General features: G+C 35.6%; 1 protein-coding gene across 6 annotated transcripts in view; it reads right to left on the reverse strand.

Moving 5' to 3' along the window:
* Positions 1 to 23,181, reverse strand: part of kcnh1a (potassium voltage-gated channel, subfamily H (eag-related), member 1a) — a 171,768-nt gene that overhangs the window by 114,380 nt on the left and 34,207 nt on the right. For 4 of the 6 annotated variants that reach the window (XR_009808180.1, XM_061911253.1, XM_061911252.1 and 1 more), the window contains exons 2-3: positions 21,521 to 21,547; positions 13,412 to 13,535 (exon numbers count right to left, since the gene is read on the reverse strand). Coding sequence is in view for 5 of the 6 variants with exons in the window: in XM_061911253.1 (XP_061767237.1) it covers positions 13,412 to 13,535; positions 21,521 to 21,547 (151 nt within the window). In the remaining variant the exon portion in view is untranslated. The remainder of the gene's footprint in view (positions 1 to 13,411; positions 13,536 to 21,520; positions 21,548 to 23,181) is intronic. The other 2 variants (XM_061911255.1, XM_061911254.1) reach the window with 1 other exon arrangement.

Below are 23,181 nucleotides of genomic sequence, written 5' to 3' on the forward strand. Positions count from 1 at the left end.
CCAGCTGGACGGTGGCACGCTGCAGAAATCCTTGATGGTCTTATCCAGAGCTAAGGAAGGCTCTGATATTGCGTTTAAACGCACCCAAGGACTTGCTGTAAGCATGTATTCATGCTTTTCGCCATCTTCTAAAACATCAATCAGACTTTTAGAATAAAACTGCTGTCCACACATGGTGAGTTGGGCATTAAAAGTGTTCCAAGTTTTGGAAAGAATAAGCAAGATTAGCCAAATTAAACTAATCTTGTATTGTTTTCAAGGTGCTAGGTAAATGGTAATGCTACCCCACAACAAAAAAAATCACAATTAAAATGCTACTATTAAGAGACCTTGTTTAGAAACATGACTCTTGTACAACTAAATCTTTGTATTTTCTTTCAATTTAGCCAAACATTGCTTAGTAGTAGCGCTAAATTGATAAAGCGTTCTCCTGAGCTAAATGCTAATTAAAGCTTTCCAACTTAGTTTACTAGTTTAGTGTATTCTTCTTCTTCGGTCAATGGTCAACAAACTAAACAACAGTTGTACATTCATAGATTGAAAATGAAAATGTTGCAGACCGAAAGGGTTGAGGCCAGGGGTCGGCAACCCAAAATGTTGAAAGAGCCATATTGGACCAAAAATACAAAAAAAAAAATTTGTCTTGGGGCCGCAAAAAATTTAAAGCCTTATATAGGTCTTATAATGAATGCAACAAAATGATGTAAGTGTCTATATTAGCTATATTAGCCTACCATCAAAGGCTAAAGCAAATCTCCGTTGACAGAAATGTTGAACTTTATTTTTTATCATACACATTTTTGCAACATTGGAAAACATGAGTAAAAGGTAGGCTTCTCAGAGGGTGAGATAACTTGCAGTCATGGATTGACCAAATATGCCTGATTAGCACTCCAGCAAATCAATGAAACCAACGAAGCTCACTTTTGTGCATTCACGCACAGCGTAAAACGTTTGGTGGACAAAATGAGACAAAGAAGGAGTGGCAGAAAAATTTTAAAAAACTTTTCTGTGCTAGCATCGGAAAAATTTACAAACTACGATGAGTTCAAGGATCGCTGACATTAGTAGGACAAAAGGGTACTTTCCAAATACTCATCAGTGAAGCATGTATGATATAAACAGTGGGATTTCTAGCAATTAGGAAGGTTTGTGTCATGTTTGTTCTCCTACAGAAATTATATTAAAACAAAAAATATATATTTTTTCTTCATCTTTCTCCATTTTCACACATCTCTAAAAGAGGTCCCGGGAGCCACTAGTGAGGTGCTAAAGAGCCGCGGGTTGCTGACCCCTGGTTTAGGCTGTAGTTGAACACTTATCGCGCCTAACCCTATAAACCAGTGGTTCTCAAATGGGGGTACGCGTACCCCTGGGGGTACTTGAAGGTATGCCAAGGGGTATGTGCGATATTTTTTAAATATTCTAAAAATAGCAACAATTCAAAAATCCTTTATAAATATATTTATTGAGTAATACTTCAACAAAATATGAATGTAAGTTCAAAAACTGTGAAAAAAAACAACGCAATATTCAGTGTTGACTGCTAGATTTTTTCTGGACATGTCCAATAAATATTGATGTTAAAGATTTTTTTTTTGTGAAGAAATGTTTAGAATTAAGTTCATGAATCCAGATGGATCTCTATTAAAATCCCAAAAGAGGGCACTTTAAGTTGATGATTACTTCTATGTGTAGAAATCTTTATTTAGAATTGAATCACTTGTTTATTTTTCCACACGTTTTTAGTCATTTCTATATCTTTTTTTTCCCAGATAGTTCAAGAAAGACTACTACAAATGAGCAATATTTTGCATTGTTATACAATTTCATACATCAGAAACTAATGACAGTGCTGTATTTTACTTCTTTATCTATTTTTTTCAACCAAAAATGCTTTCCTCTGATTGTGGGTACTTGAATTCAAAAAATTGTTTACAGGGGGGTACATCACTGAAAAAAGTTGAGAACCACAGCTATAAACAATGTCAAGTACAAGATGAACTTCCCAAAATTATGAAATGTCCTTTGCACAACATATTATAATACACATTATACACAATTACATACACAATAAAGGCATGTGAAATATCCTTGTACACGTGTTAAACCTTTGCACCAATTATATACTATATATACAAACAATTATACTTACATTATTATTTATATCCCACATTTAGTTTTTAATTAACATTGATCATAGTATTAACTACAGTGTTGATTCAAGAGTGATATATTTTTCCAAGACATTGATCTTAAAGTGTTTTTTAAATGTGTGAATGGAACTGGAACATTTTAAGGAATCATCCAAGCTGTTCCACAGTTGAACCTCCCTGACAGAAACATCTACTTTTTAAGCTTGTTCCTATGTTTTCTTTCTGAAAGACAGCTGAACCTCTGAGGACATAGGGATTCTCTCTGGGTTTGAACCTCTCCTGTAGACACCCGGGCAGCATGTGGGTATGAGCTTTGCACGTCACAATAGCAGTGTTGAGGTCAACAAGATTGTGTGGTTTTAAGGTTTTTAATTGAATAAACAGAGCATTGGTATGGTCGTGATAATCTGCATTATTTACAATTCTAGTCGCTTTCCTTTGAAGTAAGAACATAAAGTTGATGTTTGATTTGTAATTGTTACCCCAGATTTCAACACAATAATTAAGACATGGGAGTATGAAATAATCATATAACATGTTCAGAGCCTTTTGATTTACATAGTTTTTAATTTTATGTAACATAGCAATAATTTTTTGCCATCTTTGTCTTAAGTCACGTGACCTCACGTCGAATGAAATAGTCTGCAGTTTAAAGAAACTGTACATAAAAAAGAGAGCTAAACATGACTTGTGTACATAGAAGACATTTTGTTTAAATTGAATTGGTTGTTTTTGTTTAAACGTACTAGTCAGTAGGGCTAGGTAAATAGTGTGTTCCACTGAGCTAAATGCTAATGATAGCGTACTGAACTATCAAACCACATTATAAAGTCAAAAATTTAACAGAACGTTTTACAGCATATTTTTTCAAAAATTGCGAAACATGAATAGAGTACACAAACATTTTTTATCTAACAAAAATAGTTTTTTAATGGTTGTTTTTTTCAGCCATACAAGTTGTGATAGCAGGAGAGCTTAGTTGTTAGCATTGGAGTTAGATGCTATTGACAGTGTGCTACCTCATTGTTAAATCACATTAATAAGTCGACAATTAAAAGAAACTAAACATGAAAAAAGGCTAAAATATCAATGGAGTATAAAAAAGACATTTTTCATTTTACAATTGATGTATTTTTTATACATACCAGTCATGCTAGTTGTTATGCATGAATTATAGTTTAGATTAGGATTTACTATACAATTTAAATAAATTATTCAAAAAACAAAAGATAAAAATGACTGGACATTTATAATTGAACTCAAATTGTGTTTGTTTTTTTAAACATACTAGTCAAAAGTACTAGGTTAAAATATGTTCCATTGAGCTAAATGCTAATATTAGCTTACTACTGGACATTCAACACCATATTATGACATCAACAATTCAAAATAATGTGATACAAAAAAAAGAGCTGAACATGAATAGAATAGAAACAAATATTTGTTATTTAACAAAAATAGTTTTTGTTGGTTTGTTTTTTCAAACGTAGCAGTCATGATAGCGATTGAGATTAGTTGTTGTTAGCATTGGAGTCAAATCACCTTATTAAGTCGATAATTTAAAGAAACTGCACATACAATATGATATTAAATACTAATCAAGTTGGAACAATTTGTCATGTATTAACAAATGTTACATTTTTAAATTTTCAAGCTCGCAGTTACATATGTGTGGTTTAGGCAGCCATTGGAGCTAAATGCGAATGAAAGCGTGCTGCCTTACTATTGAATGACATTATAAAGTCTACGATTGAAAAGATTTGCACGTAACATGGAGCTAACACATGACAAGAAATACAGTTTAAAAGAATATTTTTAACAACAACGGTTGTTTGAATGTCCCAGTTATGCTAGCAGGATCGTGACAGCCGAGTCATCATGCATGACAAATGCAGATAGTAAATAAGTTAACATGTCAACATCTATACGCATTCATTGGCTGTCTTTGTAGCAACAGTTAGGTCAGTGGTAGATCTTATTGATAATCTCTGCACGCAGTTGCAGTCATTGATAGCTTTACTGTACATATTAATAACTGCTACCATGGTTGTGATGCTAACGTTTTCTGTCCCTGCTCTTGCTACTGTACTATATACTGAATACAGTATACCAGGGGTGTCTAAACCTTTCTAATCAGGGGGCCACTTTGGGCTAAAGAAATTTGGCCAGGGGACAAAAGCCGAAATGTATCATTGGTAGGTCTGCATGTCAATCACAATATGCATACATTGGTCAGATTTTTAGTCATGGTCATAGCAGTCATGGGTAGGTCTACGTGTCAATCACTATACACATGCTGCAGTCAATGGGAGGTCTACATGTCAATCATTATACACATGATACAGTCAGTGGTAGGTCTACATGTTAATTACTATACGCTTGCTGCAGTCATTAACAATTGACAAGCCACAGTCATTGGTAGGTCTACAAGTCAATCGCTATATGCACGCATTGGTCAGATTTTTAGTCGTGGTCCTTGCAGTCATGCGTAGGTTTACGTGTCAACTACTACACACATGCTCCAGTCACTGGTAGGTCTTCATTTCAATAACTAAAATCAAGCTACAGTCATTGGTAGGTCGACAAGTCAATCACTATATTCATGCATCGGTCATATTTTTAGTCATGATCATTGCAGTCATGGGTAGGTTTACGTGTCAACTGCAACACACATGCTGCAGTCTTTGGTAGGTCTACATGTCAGTCATTATACACATGCTGCAGTCACTGGTAGGTCTACATTTCAATAACTATAATCAAGCTACAGTCATTGGTAGGTCGACAAGTCGATTACTATATGCATGCATCGGTCAGATTTTTAGCCATGATCATTGCAGCCATGGGTAGGTTTACATGTCAACTGCTACACACATGCTGCAGTTATTGGTAGGTCTACATGTCAATCACTATAAACATGATACAGTGATGGAAAGGGCTACATTTTAATCAATATAAACACGCTACAGGTAGGTCCACATGTCAATCACTATATGCATGCATCGGTCAGATTTTTAGTCATGGTCATTGCAGTCATGGGTAGGTCTACGGGTCAACTACTACACACATGCTGCAGTCATTGGTAGGTCTACATTTCAATAACTATATGCTTGCTGCAGTCATTGGGAGGTCTACATGTCATTTATTATACCCATGATACAGTCATTGGTAGGTCTACATTTCAATAACTATAAACAAGCTACAGTCATTGGTAGGCCAATATGTCAATCACTATATGCATGCATCGGTCAGATTATTAGTCATGGTAATTGCAGTCATAGGTAGGTCTACGTGTCTAATACACACATGCTGCAGTAATTGAGAGGTCTACATGTCAATCCCTATACAAATGATACAGTCATGGGTAGGTCTACATTTCAATCACGATAAACAAGCTACAGTCATTGGTAAATCAACATGTCAATCACTATATGCATGCATCAGTCAGATTGCTAGTCATGGTCATTGCAGTCATGGGTGTGTCTACGTGTCAATCACTATACACATGCTGCAGTCATTTGGAGGTCTACTATAAACAAGCTACAGTCATTGGTAGGTCTACATGTCAATCACTATATGCATGCATTGGTCAGATTCTTAGTTGTGGTCATTGCTGTCATGGGTAGGCCTATGTGTCACTATATACATGCTGCAGTCATTGGGAGGTCTACATGTCAATCATTATACACATGATACAGTCATGGATAGGTCTACATGTCAATCACTATACGCTTGCTGCAGTTATTGATAGGTTTACATGTCAATCACTATACGCTTGCTGCAGTTATTGGTATGTCTACATGTCAATCACATACGCTTGCTGCAGTTATTGGTAGTTCTACATGTCAATCACTACACTTTCTGCAGTTATTGGTGGGTCTACATCTCAATCACTATACGCTTGCTGCAGTCATTGGTAGGTCTACATTTCATTAAAAAGCCACAGTCATTGGTAGGTCTACATGTCAATCACTATATGCATGCATTGGTCAGATTTTTAGTTGTGGTCTTAGTTATTGGTAAGTCTATGTGTCAATCACTGTACACATGCTGCAGTCATTGGGAGGTCTACATGTCAATCATTACCCACAGTATAAAGTCATGGGTAGGTCTACGTGTCAATCACTATACACATGCTACAGTCATTTGGAGGTCTACATGTCAATCACTATACACATGCTGCAGTCATTGGTAGGTCTATATTTCAATAAGTATGAACAAGCTACAATCATTGGTAGGTCTACAGCTCAATCACTATACGCTTGCTGCAGTCAATGGTAGGTCTACATGTCAGTCACGATACGCTTTCTGCTGTCATTGATAGATCTACATTTGATTAAAGGGGAACATTATCACCAGACCTATGTAAGCATCAATATATACCTGGATGTTGCAGAAAAGAGACCATATATTTTTTAACCGATTTCCAAACTCTAAATGGGTGAATTTTGGCGAATTAAACACCTTTCTATTTATCGCTCTCAGAGCGATGACGTCAGAACGTGACGTCACTTAGTAATAAAGCAGCCATTTTCTCAAACACATTACAAACACCGCGTCTCAGCTCTGTTATTTTCCCTTTTTTCGACTATTTTCTAAAACCTTGGAGACATCATGCCTCGTCGGTGTGTTGTCGGAGGGTGTAACAACACTAACAGGGAGGGATTCAAGTTGCACCACTGGCCCAAAGATGCGAAAGTGGCAAGAAATTGGACGAAATGTGTTCAAAATATGAGGGTGTGGGGAAAGCCGACGAAATGGTCAGTCGTTTGTTCCGCACACTTTACCGACGAAAGATATGCTACTACAGAGATGGCAAGATTGTGTGGATATCCTGCGACACTCAAAGCAGATGCATTTCCAACAATAAAGTCAAAGAAATCTGCCGCCAGACCCCATTGAATGTGCCAGAGTGTCTGCACATTTTACCGGCGATGCTAAGGCAGACATTGCACAGAGATGTATGGATATCCTGCAGATGCATTTCCAACGATAAAGTCAACTAAATCACAAAGGTGAGTTTTCTTGATGTTGTTGATTTATGTGCTAATCAGACATATTTGGTCACGGCATGACTGCCAGCTAATCGATGTTAACATGCTATTTAGGCTAGCTGTATGTACATTTGAAACTATATTTACATCCAGTCTTTCCATCCACCCAGATTTAATGCCAAACAAAAACTTACCAATCGATGGATTTAAGTTTCTCCAGTGTCACAAGATGCGAAACTTCCGATCGTTGGTCTGCACATTTTACCGGCGATGCTAAGGCAAACATGGCCGAATAGCGTCAATAGCTATTCGCTCAATAGCTTCAGTTTCTTCTTCAATTTCGTTTTCGCTATCTGCCTCCATATTCCAACTATCCGTTTCAATACATGCGTAATCTGTTGAATCGCTTAAGCTGCTGAAATCCGAGTTTGAATCCGAGCTAATGTCGCTATATCTTGCTGTTCTATCCGCCATGTTTGTTTGTATTGGCGTCACTATGTGACGTCACAGGAAAATGGACGGATGGATTTACAGATAGCGAATATCAGGCACTTTAAAGCCTTTTTTCGGGGTATTCCATGATGGGTAAAGTTTTGAAAAAAACGTTGAAAAAAAAATAAGCCACTGGGAACTGATTTTTATTGCTTTTAACCCTTCTGAAATTGTGATAATGTTCCCCTTTAAAGCAGTGTGGGTGGTACTTGGAGCAGGCGGGTAAAATGTCTAGCCCAAGGATGCAACAGCAGTGACTAGGATGGCGGAAGCGGGGATCGAACATAGAACCCTCAAGTTGCTGGCACGGCCGCTCTACCAACCGAGCTATACTACCCGATATAATAATTAGGATGGGGGACTGCAATGTTTACTATTTCCCCCTGTTTTTGAAGGCATTAACTTGCATGAATAAGTTGAGCAAAATCGTGCAAAGTTCTATATATATATATATATATATATATATATATATATATATATAAAACTTTGCACGATTCAGACACGAAATCCGAGTCTGAATCCGAGCTAATGTCGCTATATCTTGTTGTGCTATCCGTATTGGCATCACTGGATGACGTCACAGGAAAATGGACGATGGCTTCACAGATAGCGAAAATCTTTTTTTAGGGATATTCCAGGATGGGTAAAATTTTGAAAAAAACTTCAAAAAATAAAATAAGCCACTGGGAACTGATTCTTATTGGTTTTAACCCTTCTGAAATTGTGATAATGTTCCCCTTTAAGAATTAACAAGCCACAGTCATCGTTAGGTCAACATGTCAATCACTATATGCATGGATCGGTCAGATTGTTAGTCATGGTCATTGCAGTCATAGGTTGGTCAATTAGTATTAAACAGTTCTCTAACTCTTTAACGCATGTAATTATAAACAGTATGATAAAAGCGTGAGCGGAGGATCCTTTATCTCTCAGTCTCTAAAAGGGAAATCAATAAAACTTATTAATTTCCAGCCAAAGGACAAGTTCTTAGTGTCTGTAGCTGAACTAATGGATTAGCCGGTGGATGTGATCAGAGAAGCGCCGCATGCTCAATGTAAAGATTTGCCTTTCCATAAAATCGAAGTGCAGCAATGAGGCGTAACCTGCTGATGGAAGATGCAGGGCGCACAGTGAGAGTCTACCGCCCCCAGGCTGGTGACGTAGCATGAGGGGGTTCATTGTGCACTCGTCCCCTGGAGACCTTGAATCCGTCTGCTCCTTTCCCCTCCCTAAACGGAGACTGCTCGGGGAATTCGGTCTGTCGCTAAATATAAGTGGCGTTTTTTTTTTACGCTGCGGTGCCTCACACCAACAATAGTATCGTTGGAAACGATGGTGGCTTCTCAGGACGTGTGTTGTGTTGCTTTTGACGAGCGTGCCAATAAAGCTGTAATTTAATAGGATCACATCAAAACAGTCGCGTCTGCTCTGCCAGATTTGCAAATGGTGAGATTTCTTGTGTTGTCATCGGTGCTGTTTTTGTCACAGCCAGCACTGCTGATTTACACCCTCTGGTCCTCAAGCATAAGCTTCACAACACTTGCCAATACCAATACTAAACACTGTGTGTGAGTGTGCGTGTGTGTTTATTTCTTTCGGGTTTATTTTTAGTTTGTGTGGAGAAAAAATACCTTAAACCCCCTCACCGTATTTCACATAACAATATTCCCTTTTTTAGTCCTATTGAGAAGCTGTGCCATATTTAGTAAAACGAAGTGATTTTCCTCACAATACACCAAGATAAACTTGCCCTTTGAGACACTAGTGATTTAGGGCTATATAAGTAAACATTGATTGATTGATAAACTGTAATAAATTAAAGGGGCCAGTAATACTGAAAACCTTTTGGACTTAAAATTATTCCCCAAGAAGGTTTATTTTCTTAGGAGTTTCAGCACAATTTCGCCACACCTAGTGTGTGCGTGACAATCATTGGTACTTTAACTTTAAATTAACATTTTGGAACACCAGCGTTTAGCTCTAAAATGCGGGCGGGGCCTGCATCAGCCTGCTGAAGTCACTTACGGAAGACAGGAGGCGATTTCATATTGCATAGTAAGGGCCTGATTTACTAAAATCCAAATACCACGCGGTAAACAGCGAGTGCAATCTATTTAATAGCGTGTACTATCAGTGGGTGTGTTGCGTGCGATTTACTAAGACTGCACGTGTAATTGAAAAGTGGTGCAGACCGCCTTATTTAAATGAGGATTTTGCGTGGACTATGAAGCTTTCACCATGGAAACACTCATTTACTGCACATTCATGTTATGTGGTGTTTTGCTATGTTTTCAAACATGCAGGAGACATCTACCACTTTTTATGGGCATTTTATCAGCAGTCGTGCAGTGCATCTACAATGACAGCAACTTCTTTCTTTCTTTTACAGCTGAAGATGCAATCATTGGTTAGAACAGGGGAGTCCAAACTACGGCCGCCGACGTCCTCAATAAGGAACTTGACTCCTGAAAGCTGCCTTTCGGTCGGCATCTGGTGGCCGACGAAAGCAACTCAAGTCAGTGACTATTGATTGCACATCATGCACAGAATACATTTATATGACCAAATCCAAAAAACCTTCCCGTGTCAAGGTGCAGAAAAAATGAAAAATTGTACCAGCGCAAAAATTCTATTTCTAATATAAAAACAATCCAATCAGCATAATTAAAAAAAACATATAAAAAAATATATCAATATTACACTTATTTAAATCCATTACAAGGGATGATGACATATATAGTCCATAAATACAATCGAACACATACAAGTAACCCAAACAAACTATTTATATAATGACATAACAATAATAAACTAGAGGAAAAAAACAAAAAACATGCATCAGTCATACAAGTACAGGCAAATATTGACATGAAGCCACAGATAAGTGCACCCCTGAATGTCCCCTACACGGTGCTCCTTTAGTATTTTTTAATTACATTCTTTTTTCCCCCACATAGAACGTGTATTATTCAAATATTTCTTATATGAAAAAAAAAATATTTAAGTGTGCATTTTTTTGCAAGTGTCCAAACTTTTGACTGGGGGGCCGTATTGGGCTTACAAAATTTGCCCGGGGGCTTAAAGCCAATTCCATGCAAAGAAACTATTTGTATTTATGTATATATATATATACAGTATTTATGTGTGTGTGTATATCTATCTATCTATATATATATATATATATATATATATATACACACATACATACATACATATATTAGGGCTGCGAATCTTTGGGTGTCCCACGATTCGATTCAATATCGATTCTTAGGGTCGCGATTCGATAATATATCGATTTTTTTCGATTCAACGCGATTTTAGATTCAAATACGATATTTTAGATTCAAATACGATATTTTTCCGATTCTGTATTCATTCAATACATAGGATTTCAGCAGGATCTACCCCAGTCTGCTGACATGCTAGCAGACGTACCAATGACTGCAACAACACTAACCTAAAAAAACACAACTGACCAATGACTGCGTACGCTAATTCCCAAGTAGACCTACCAATGACTGCAACTACACTAACTTAAAAAAACAACAGCAGACCAATGACTGCATACAGCAATTGCCATGTGGACCTACAAATGACTGCAACAACACTAACCTAAAAAAAACAAGTGACCAATGACTGCGTACAGTAACTGCTATGTCCACCTACCAATGACTGCAACAACACTAACCTAAAAAAACAACAGACCGATGACTGTGTACATTACTTGCCATGTGGACCTACAAATAACTGCAACAATACTAACTTAAATACAATAACTGACCAATGACTATTTAGAGTAATTGCCATGTAGACATACCAATGACTGCAACACAAACAAAACAAAAAAAAACTGACAAATGACTGTGTACAGTAATTGTCATGTGGACCACTAACCTAAAAAAAATTGACCCATGACTGCGTACAGTAATTGGCATGTCGAACTACAAATGACTGCAACAACGCTAATTTAATACAACAACTGACCGATGACTGCGTAAAGCAGGGGTCACCAACCTTTTTGAAACCACGCTACTTCTTGGGTACTGATTAATGAGAAGGGCTACCAGTTTGACACACACTTAAATAAGTTGCCAGAAATATCCAATTTGCTCAATTTACCTTTAGTAAATAAATCTACATATATATATAAAAAATGGATATTTCTGTCTGTCATTCCGTCATACATTTTTTTTCCTTTTACGAAAGGTTTTTTGTAGAGAATAAATGATGAAAAAAACACTTAATTGAAAGGTTTAAAAAAAGGAGAAAACACGAAAAAAATTTAAATTAAATTTTGAAACAGTTTATCTTCAATTTTGACTTTTTAAAATTCAAAATTCAACCGAAAAAAATGGAGAAAAACTTGCTAATTCGAATCTTTTTGAAAAAAAAAAAAAAAGAATTTATAGAAAATCATTAAGTCATTTTTCCTGATTAAGATTAATTATAGAATTTTGATGACATGTTTTAAATAGGTAAAAATCCAATCTGCATTTTTTTTAGAATATATAACAAATTAGACCAAGCAATATTCCTAACAAAGACAAATCGTTATTTCTTCTAGATTTTCCAGAACAAAAATTTTAAAAGAAATTCAAAAGACTTTGAAATAAGATTTAAATTTGATTCTACAGATTTTCTAGATTTGCCGGAATAATTTTTTTGAATTTCAATCATAATAAGTTTGAAGAAATATTTCACAAATATTCTTTGTCGAAAAAACAGAAGCTAAAATGAAGAATTAAATTAAAATGTATTTATTATTGTGAATATTAGTGTGAATGTTGTCTGTGTTGGCACTGCGATGAGATGGCGACTTGTCCAGGGTGTACCCCGCCTTCCGCCCGATTGTAGCTGAGATAGGCGCCAGCGCCCCCCGCGACTCCAATAGGGAATAAGCGGTAGAAAATGGATGGATGGATTTATTATTCTTTAAAATAATGAAAACAAATACTGGAACATTGATTTGAATTGTCAGGAAAGAAGAGGAAGGAATTTAAAAAATAAAAAGGTATATGTGTTTAAAAATCCTAAAATCATTTTTAAGGTTGTATTTTTTCTCTAAAATTGTCTTTCTGAAAGTTATAAGCAGCAAAGTAAAAAAACAAGTGAAGACCAAGTCTTTAAAATATTTTCTTGGATTTTCAAATTCTATTTGAGTTTTGTCTCTCTTAGAATTAAAAATGTAGAGCAAAGCGAGACCAGCTTGCTAGTAAATAAATAAAATTTAAAATATAGAGGCAGCTCACTTGTAAGTGCTGCTATTTGAGCTATTTTTAGAACAGGCCAGCGGGCGACTCATCTGGTCCTTATGGGCAACCTGGTGCCTGCGGGCACCGCGTTGGTGGCCCCTGGCGTAGCGTAATTGCCACGTAGACTTACCAATGACTGAAACAACACTAACCTAAAAAAACACAACTGACCAATACCTGCGTACGGTAATTGCCAAATAGACCTACCAATGACTGCAACAATACTAACCTAAAAAAACAACAGCAGACCAATGATTGCATACATTGTCATGTGGACCTACCAATGACTGCAACAACACTAACCTAAAAACACAACAGACCAATGACCGCATACAGTAATTTTTCTGTTGATCTACCAATGACTGCAACAACACTAACCTAAAATAACAAAACAGACCAATGACTGCAACACGAACCTAAAAAAACAACAACAGTCCAATGACTGTGTACAGTATTTGCGGTGTTGACCAACCAATGACAGCACATTGTTCAATATTGAGCTTGCAGTGCCGTGTCCTACCTGCAGGTGCTGCTCTTCTGCATCACCTCGGCCCTGTGGTAGCCCGACAGCTTGCAGAAGCCATCGTTGCTGTAGACGATGGGCCAGTCCACGATCTGGGCGTTCCCCAGGACGAAGTTGGTGTCTGACGGGGGAGCAGAACGACAAACTCTGGAGAGGTTAACAGCATCTCCTGAAAACAAAGCTTTGACCAAAAGCCTCACAAAACAAAGTAAACAGAGAAGAGATTTGCATTCGATTGGAATCCAAAACAAATATTGGGGGAAATTAAAAAGGGAGAAAAAGAAAGAGACAACTAAAAAGTTGATCTTTGGCCCCAAAAAAAGCACAGAGGAGGTTTCCTTTGACACACCTCAACTACACTCGCTAAGAACACCTCGCCTTGAACTCGGCACGCCGTAATGTACTCTTTGTACGGCACGTTTGACCTGCGGTGGTTCCTGTACACACCTGATCAATGTTCATTAGCCTCCGTGCCGCTTCATTACACACACCACTGACGCACGCTCACAAATCCCTCCTTTATTGTGTTGCGGGTTTTTTTTACGGACAAACGCTCACTTGTCTGCAAACATCAATAGCGGCCGTCATTAGCTGCAAAGGTCTTAAAAAAAAAAACAAGTATAAATGTTTTCATGGCGGCGTGTTGTGCATATTAAAAAGGTTAGCAGCACCTGGGAGCTACACTTAGTCATAGCCAATATGGTAATAGCATCAAACAGTCAAGTGTTGCAACGTGTGCTCCATTAAAGGACTATTTGGCTGTGTCCTTGTCTTCTTCTTTCTTTTTTTTTCACTCTAAAACCTGTCTGCGATTTCCTGAATTAATATTCCCGTAGTGTTCCCAGTGTCATTACTTACAGGCTCTAAATGACATGAATTGAAAGGACAGCTTTTCTCATCACACCGTCTGGCTTTTGAGAATGATATCAATAAAACTGGCAATTTATTGAATTGAGTGGGTTAAAAAACAAAACAAAAAAATGTGTGCGCGTATGCAAAGTTTAAGGATGGTAATGTCTGAATGTTTTTCGGGACGTAAAAGCCTGAATCGACATTTTTGGGGAGTCATACTGGTACCAATTTTCAGTACTTTTAGGTGTGTTTTAATAAATAATAATTATTTTTATAGTAAAATCTCAGTGTTTTATTGCAGCATTTAATAAAGGACCTGTTTATAATAACTGCTGTCCATTTATACCTCGTTTCATCGTCACATTTCAAGTACGACAAAAAGTTGCAATTACATTCATGGTTCCTATTTTTTAATTTTCCTGAAGGAATCAATAAAGTACTATCTATCTATTTTGCCGAATTAAGTCTTTTGTTGCGCCCCTAAAGAGTGTCAATACTGTAAGTATTGCACTTAATACACACTGCTTGTTGTGTGATTGTAACGTGCAGTGTAAAATCACTAATGCTAATCAGTAGCATGTCAATAGCAAAGCCATTGCATATTTGCATCAGGCTAACGCATTTTGGGAAAAGTGGAGCCTTACTCAAGTAATGTTTTTTTTTTTGAGTCAATTTCTTTGTTGTAGGGCTGGGCGGACCAAAACGGATATCCCGGTATTTTAGGTTGAATCACGATGTACTACGGAATTTTAAACAAAACGTGCATAGTGTTTAGTTGAAACTCAACAGCACATTACTGTTACTGCCAGTGTGCTGAAAGGTACTTTTCAAAAGTTATTAATTATGCCATTCAGAAATGCAGCTGTCTGCGGTTTATTATTTTATATTTTATTATTGTTTCATATTTATTTATTTGTATTTTCTTCATTTTACTTTTTGGGGGGGAAAAAATGACATGTTTGATGCATGTTTGAAAACTCGTTTCAATTATGTGTTTAAAAATCAATTTTTAAAAAAAGTAATTTAGTTCAATTACTACATACTCTTTAAAAAAAGTAATTAATGCACTACTTTTTAAAAAAAACTTAAAATATATGTCAGATGCAGATGAGCGAATTAAATGAGAGCAGAGTGCATGTGTGTATATATATATATATATATATATATATATGCATATATATGCGTATATACATATATATATACATATATACATATATATACATATACACATATACATACTGTACATATACAAATATATATACACACATATATATATACACATACTGTATATACAAACACATACATACATACATACATATATATATATATATATATACATATATATATATCTGAAATATACATGTATTAATTGTATACCGCCGCCCAGCCGTACTTTGTTGCCATTGAAAATCTCAACATTGCCTAGAAGTAGTTTCGCTGAATCCGCTCTCAGTGCTGCTGGAGTGATCGCCAATTGAGGAACCGGGCGTGATGTCCCGCTTGCGCAACCCAGGTTCGGAAACGTGGCACCGTTGGATTTTACGCGAGAAAAAAGGTACAAGATTTGGTGCAAGTGTGGCGTAACTAAGGTCTACCGTGTAATAAAATGTAAACAAACAACAAAAAACAATGCATTTGATTAAAGAAAATTCAAACGGATCCTTCTGTGCACACAGGGAGGGGGTGAAAGGCTGATGGGGGGGAAACACTTAAATTCATACCACATATGAACACAAAACATACTTTTTTTCATGACATCAATCTAAACCAGACCTGGGAAATTATGACTCGGAGGGCCACATTGATAGAAAAAAATGCACCCGATGGCCGACATGTGGGTGTGTATAAAATAAAAATGGGTCTCTCCTTTCAGGAACACTAATTGAAAAACTCACACAACAATTTCCAAAAGAAGGCTAAAAAAAAAAAGAAAAAAGGACCGCCTCAAAAAACGGGAAGGAATTTAACTTTTTTTTTTTTTTACTAAATGCGACGACATGAAAATGAAGAATGTGGTATTTACAATAATAGCCCCGGAATTTTAAGAGGACATTAACGTCGTCGGTCCACTTTTACTTCCCAGACCACCTCATCCGTCGACATGTTGGACACTCGAGCAAAACGCAACAGGTGGAAAAAAAACAACATATATTTGAGGCACTTTTCTGTAGAATTTTACTCGCGTGTCTGTAAGTTTTGGTATATTAAAAAATGTAGTTGTAGAAACAATTGTATTGACACTGAAACATTACAACATGCTGAATTAAAAATATTAACACAAACGTTGATAAAAAAATATTTAGAAGAATATTTTTTGTGTTTCATAACATGTTTTTGATGCCAATCTTTATTTATTCTTTTTTTTTTATTGTTATTGTTTTTGTGCATGTTGCAGGTTAAAAAAAGATGTTTAACTTTTTTTTAGTTCACTTCTTTTTTTTTTTTTTTTTTTTTTTTTTTTTACTTAGAGTGCACGTTTTGAGTAGAGGTGGGATTTATGGGTCTTTGAAGGAGACTCTTGAGGAGCCGTTAATTAATTTTTTGTTTTAAATTGAGGAAACAATTACTGGTAGCAGTTATGAGATAAGATGTGGAACAGAATAATTTAAATACACACAAATATTACTCTATTGGTGGTAATTGTTCTGAAATAATGATTATAATATATATTTTGTTTTTGTTGTGTTTTTATTCCAAACATTCCTTAATACATTCCATGTATTAAAATTCAGCGTAAAAAAAAAACAATCAGTGCAGACATATTTGTTGTTTCAATACTTCAGACACACTTTTGGTCAATTAAGACTGAAGCAATCGACCCTGTCTCAGAACTAGCCAATGAGGGGTTTTTTTTGTGTGTTTTTATTTTTACACACTGCATTTCAACACACGGAATTTTCTAAACACACACACTTTGCTCAAAATTATTTTGTCAATATCATGTGATGTAAAAAAAATAATAAATTCTCAAACTTTAGAGGTGGGTAGAGTACCCAAAAATTGTACTAAAGTAAGAGTACTGTTATTTTAGAAAGATATGACTCAAGTATAAGTAAGCAAGTAGTCATCAAAATAAAAATAAAAACATAAGTATCGGTTAACTTGGGAGTAACTTCGGCTTTATTTAGTATTGCTATTCTTTAATGGTCTATGTCTGTTTGGTTAATGTCTGTCTATCTGTGTTGGCCCTGCGATGGCGACTTGTCCAGGGTATACCCCGCCTCCCTCCCAAATGCAGCTGAGATAGGCTTTAGCACTCCCCGCAACCCCAAAGGGGACAAGCGGTAGTCAATAGATTGATGGATGGATTTTTTAATGGTTCTTGGATTACAATTGTAGTTAGTTTGTGTAGTTAGTGCGTAAAACATAAAATCATACACAACTTACTGCAGCATGTTTTAAATGCACACCACGTGATATAAATGTTATTTTTACTAGTTTGAAAATAATCATTAAAGATGTTTGCGGCCTGGAAGTTCACAGCTACATGTGAACTTCCCAGTTGACATGCTCTTTGCCATACGCAGTGTGCCTCTTTTACACTAGGGGGCGATTGTGGTTATTTTAGCTTATATAGTTATGTTAGGATGTAAATACAGTAGAAGAAGAGAATGCTACATGCTAATAAGATAGCTCTAGTACAGGGGTCACCAACGCGGTGCCCGCGGGCACCAGGTAGCCCGTAAGGACCAGATGAGTCGCCCGCTGGCCTGTTCTAAAAATAGCTCAAATAGCAGCACTTACCAGTGAGCTACCTCTATTTTTTTAAATTTTATTTATTCACTAGCAAGCTAGTCTCGCTTTGCTCGACATTTTTAATTTTAAGAGAGACAAAACTCAAATAGAATTTGAAAATCCAAGAAAATATTTTAAAGACTTGGTCTTCACTTGTTTAAATAAATGCATTAATTTTTTTACTTTGCTTCTTATAACTTTCAGAAAGACAATTTTTGAGAAAAAAAACAACCTCAAAAATGTTTTGGGGATTTTTAAACACATATACCTTTTTACCTTTTAAATTCCTTCCTCTTCTTTCCTGACAATTTAAATCAATGTACAAGTAAATTTATTTTTTTTATTGTAAAGAATAATAAATACATTTCAATTTAATTCTTCTCTTTAGCTTCTGTTTTTTCGACGAAGAATATTTGTGAAATATTTCTTCAAATTTATTATGATTAAAATTCAAAAGAATTATTCTGGCAAATGGAGAAAATCTTTAGAATCAAATTTAAATCTTATTTCAAAGTCATTTGAATTTTTTTTCAAATTTTTGTTCTGGAAAATCTAGAAGAAATAATGATTAGTTTGTTAGTAATATAGCTTGGTCCAATTTGCTATATATTCTAACAAAGAGCAGATTGGATTTTAACCTATTTAAAACTTGTCATCAACATTTTTAAGTTAATCTTAATCAGGAAAAATTACTAATGATGTTCCATAAATTATTTTTTAAATTTTTTCAAAAAGATTCAAATTAGCTAGTTTTTCTCTTCTTGTTTTTGGTAGAATTTTAAATTTTAAAGAGTCAAAATTAAAGATAAACTATGTTTCAAAAATTTATTTTCATTTTTTTCGTGTTTTCTCCTCTTTTAAACCATTTAAATAAGTGTTTTTTCATCATTTATTCTCTACAAAAAACCTTACGTAAAAGGAAAAAAAATGTACGACGGAATGACAGACAGAAATACCCATTTTTTTATACATCTACATTTATTTATTTAAGGTAAATTGAGCAAATTGGCTATTTCTGGCCATTTATTTAAGTGTGTATCAAACTGGTAGCCCTTCGCATTAATCGGTACCCAAGAAGTAGCTCTTGGTTTCAAAAAGGTTGGTGACCCCTGCTCTAGTAACTTTAAAGATCTGGATGTAACAGATAAGTACACATTTCCGCTGCTATTTGACGTTGTTGGTAATGTTTTAATGACCTCAAATTACATTTGTGGTTATTATGAGCACCAGAAACATACAAAAAAGATCGCTATATTAGTCAACTGTGTAAGGAGGTTTCTGCTCACCAGCCGGGACGTGCTAGCGTCATGTTACGTAATTAAAGAGTCTTCTTTATGAACATTCTGACATTTGTTAAACAAGTTGGCTTCTATTTTTTTATCATAACATTTTAAACATACTGACCAAGTTCAGCTTTTACTTTGTGGTTTTTTTTTTTGCGTAAACAGTCCCTCTCCACCAGCTTGTTATTAGTGATGTGCGGATCGATACTGAAATATCAATATCCTCGATACCAATCTTTCTGCGCGAATACGATCCTCAAATGAAAATATCATTACTTTTGATACTTTATCTATTTGAGATCAGTGTCTCCCACAGGTCAGGCATCTATTTGTGGTGGTGTAGTCGGGCGGCGGGGGCGATGACCAAGAAGAACGTGGAGTTGGAATATAATTCCAACACTTTATGTACATATTTATATACATATTTATATAATATTTACATATTCATATAATATGTAACTACAAGCTCCATTCACAGACAGAGTCCCATTGCTTTTATGAGTGGTCAAGCGAGTCAAAAGCCGGAAAAAAAAAAAAATATATACATATATATATATATATATATATATATATATATATATATATATATATATATATATATATATATATGTATATATATTTTATTTTTTGTTGTTGTTTTTTTTTATTTGTGGCGGCCGTAATTCTTTAGTGGCGGGCCGCCACAAATAAATGAATGTGTGGGAAACCCTGGAGATCATGCGTATCGTTAACATGAAAAATGCAACTGAAGTTAGTTCAGTATTTTTACGTTAAATAGTGACTTTTTACTCTAGCAGTAGTTCATATTAATTCGTTAATTTTCATGTTATTTCGGTTACTAGTTTCTTTTTGTTATGGTACATTTTCGTGCATTTTGTATGATTTTTGTACTTTGTATTTTCTGTTTAGCTTGACTATATTGCTATTCACGCCACTACCTCGATATATTCATAGTTTGAAATAGAGTATATAATAAGAATAAGAAATAATAGAAAATAATACATATGTAATAATAAATATTATACAACACATAATTTAAGAATACGATATAATAAATACATAATAATAAATAGCCTAATGCTGTTATTTGAAATACACAAATGTTTTAATTATAGCAGACACATTAGGTACCTTTGCACAAATATCGATGTCAAATTTGTATCGCTGATACTGGCCTGAATTTTACTCGGTATCAGATTGGGTAAAAAATCTGTTGTATCGTACACCACTACCTGTCATTCCTCACTGCCTTTGATTGGTGGGACGGAGTCAAAAGTCACTAGTGCTTACATTGGATTGGCGAAACAGAGTCATGTGACAGGAAGAATGCTCGTTGATATATTAATACGAATAGCTGATATTATTACACATAATTGTAAAATGAAAAATGTAACGATCGGAATAAAACTCAATGTAACGCAGTAAAAGTAGCGTTTTTGTTCTTCACAAAAATACTGAAGTAAAAGTGAAAATGTATGTTATTAAAACTACTCTAAGAACAATTACAAAAAGTTAAACATGAAAACCGGTGACACACAAAAAACAATAACAGTGTAAAAAAAGAGGATAGAAAATAGCCACTAAAAGTGCATTTATTTATTTTTGTCATATTACAATGCCAAACCCCTTTTTAAGTGTCAATACAACTTTAATTTTTTCAATACCAAAACTTACTGGCCTAGTATACTGGAATTTGACGCTGGTTGCTACGTCAACAAACCCCGCCCACTCTCTGCTTTGCCCCTCCTTTACTCTGAGAGCTGATGTGACGTCATCTTTATGAATACCCTAACAGCCCATATATCACTCAAAAGCGCAGATTCCAACTATTGGAATGATTTCCTCAGTTCAAGACTTACGGTAATTCGAAAACAGTACTTCACAAAAAAAAACCTCATTTGGAAACGTCGGATTTAAAAGCTTGAAAAAGCGGGCCTTATTTTGCCCAGGTCTGATTTAAACCCATGATGATAAAAAAAAAAAATTTTTAAACACAATAAAATGCAGATGTTCCGTGCCAACGTGTTATTTTACAATAATCAACGGGATGTACCTCTTGTCCAAATGGCTTACAATAATTATTATGTATGTATGTGCCGTGTCATAAACATCCCATTGATAGTGTTTTGCAAATCAACATTTGGTAAAGAACATTTGAATGAGCAGGGAGGCGGAAAGGGGGTGTAGTGTAAAGAAAACGTAAGAAAAAAGCACGCCAAATCCAACTGCATAGTACCTGTCTGCCTATGTGACAGTGTCCAAACTGAAATTTGTGAAAAGAAAAAGAAGAGTTAATAGATTGATATGACAAAACATCTGTTTCAATGTGTGACAGTGAAAAGAAAAGATGGAACGACAACAACAAAAATGACAACAAAAATGGTGCTCACACACTAAAGACTCAATTTGTCACAATCGTACCAATTCTAAAAGTGGAATTGAGTCATTTGTAAATAATGTCTTTAAGTCACCTCCAACAAGTTTTACTTGCTGCTACTAGCTAACCTCCGAGCACAGGTGTGTCCAAAATGCGGCCCGTGGAAACATTTTTATAGGCCTGCGACGCAATCGTTGTTAGCATTCTAATATTAGCATGCTAGCTTTTTTGCTAATTTTGCAGGTATACGCCATGGCATCAAATATTTTGTTCCTTGACAAATGATACCTGTTAGCATGCTAACGTTAGTATGTCTGCCTTTTTTAGCAAATTTTGTATGTATACACCTGAGTCATACTTTGGTACTTAATGGATGCTAACGTTTGCAGGATAGCATTTTAAACACATTTTTCAGGTACACACCTCAAAGTAATATATTTTGGTACTCGACGCACGTTACGGATAGCATTTAAGCATGCAAGTGGACATTTATCCATGAAAATATGGACAAGCTACTGACAGAGAAGCCACTGGAAGGCTATACCGTAAAAGTCCCCTCTACAAGGTAAATGCTGTACATTATTATTACAACACATCATGAATCTCTTGTAGTTTTTTTTGCGTTTTTCTTTTTTTAATTGTATTATCAATCCAATATTTATTATCTGAAAGTTTGTTTTCTTTTTAAAAGGCATGTTACATGTTAAAATTGTGCTGTTTTGGGTAGGGCAAGCATCGATTAAATTGATTTAAATGTATGTCAATGGGCGACGCTGTTTTGCAATACACATTTTTTCAAGGTACGAGCTGCAGGTTTCATTAAAAAGCAATAAAAGTAATAGGAGAGTGAAAAACAAGTTGCCTCTCAATCGAAGCTATTGTTATATGTATCTGATTTGTGACACCAAAGACATCCAAAACGATATTTTCACAGAGATTCCCTAGCCATTTTGAGAGCTAATGTGCAAGCCAGTCACATGGTCGCGTGATGTAGCATTAGAAAGTGCAGATCCCTACCCCATCAACAACAATGTTAATCAAGCAGACTTTGTGAGAGCCAACAACGATCACTTTGGGAAAAATTATGATGCAGAACTTTATGTTTTTGCGCCTGAACATAAAGAGGATGTGCAATAGGTTTTAGAAGCCGAGTGCTAAATAAATCAGCTTTATTGAAACACTACAGCATCCGCAGCATTGCTAGGTGCTGAACATACAAACTAACCATGATAAAACAAACACTTTCTGTAATATTTCCACTACCGCCGGGGCACCAGCCGACTTGACGCTCACATAATCCGGTTTAGATGAAGAATTAATCACAAACGTCACGAAGAGTTAAAAAAGAAGCTGCCGCAACTAGCGTCTTTTTTGGTCTTTTTTTGCCAAGTCAACCAGTCTTGTTGGTCCATGGCCACATTGGTGAGAGATGCATGAATTATAAACTAGAATTTACTTTTAGCAAGTTTGAGACAAAGCATAAGTCAGCTTAGTGCGTCAACAATAGCAGCGTAAGCTAA

Source organism: Nerophis ophidion, linkage group LG09, assembly GCF_033978795.1.
Source record: "Nerophis ophidion isolate RoL-2023_Sa linkage group LG09, RoL_Noph_v1.0, whole genome shotgun sequence".
Lineage (NCBI taxonomy): Eukaryota > Metazoa > Chordata > Actinopteri > Syngnathiformes > Syngnathidae > Nerophis > Nerophis ophidion.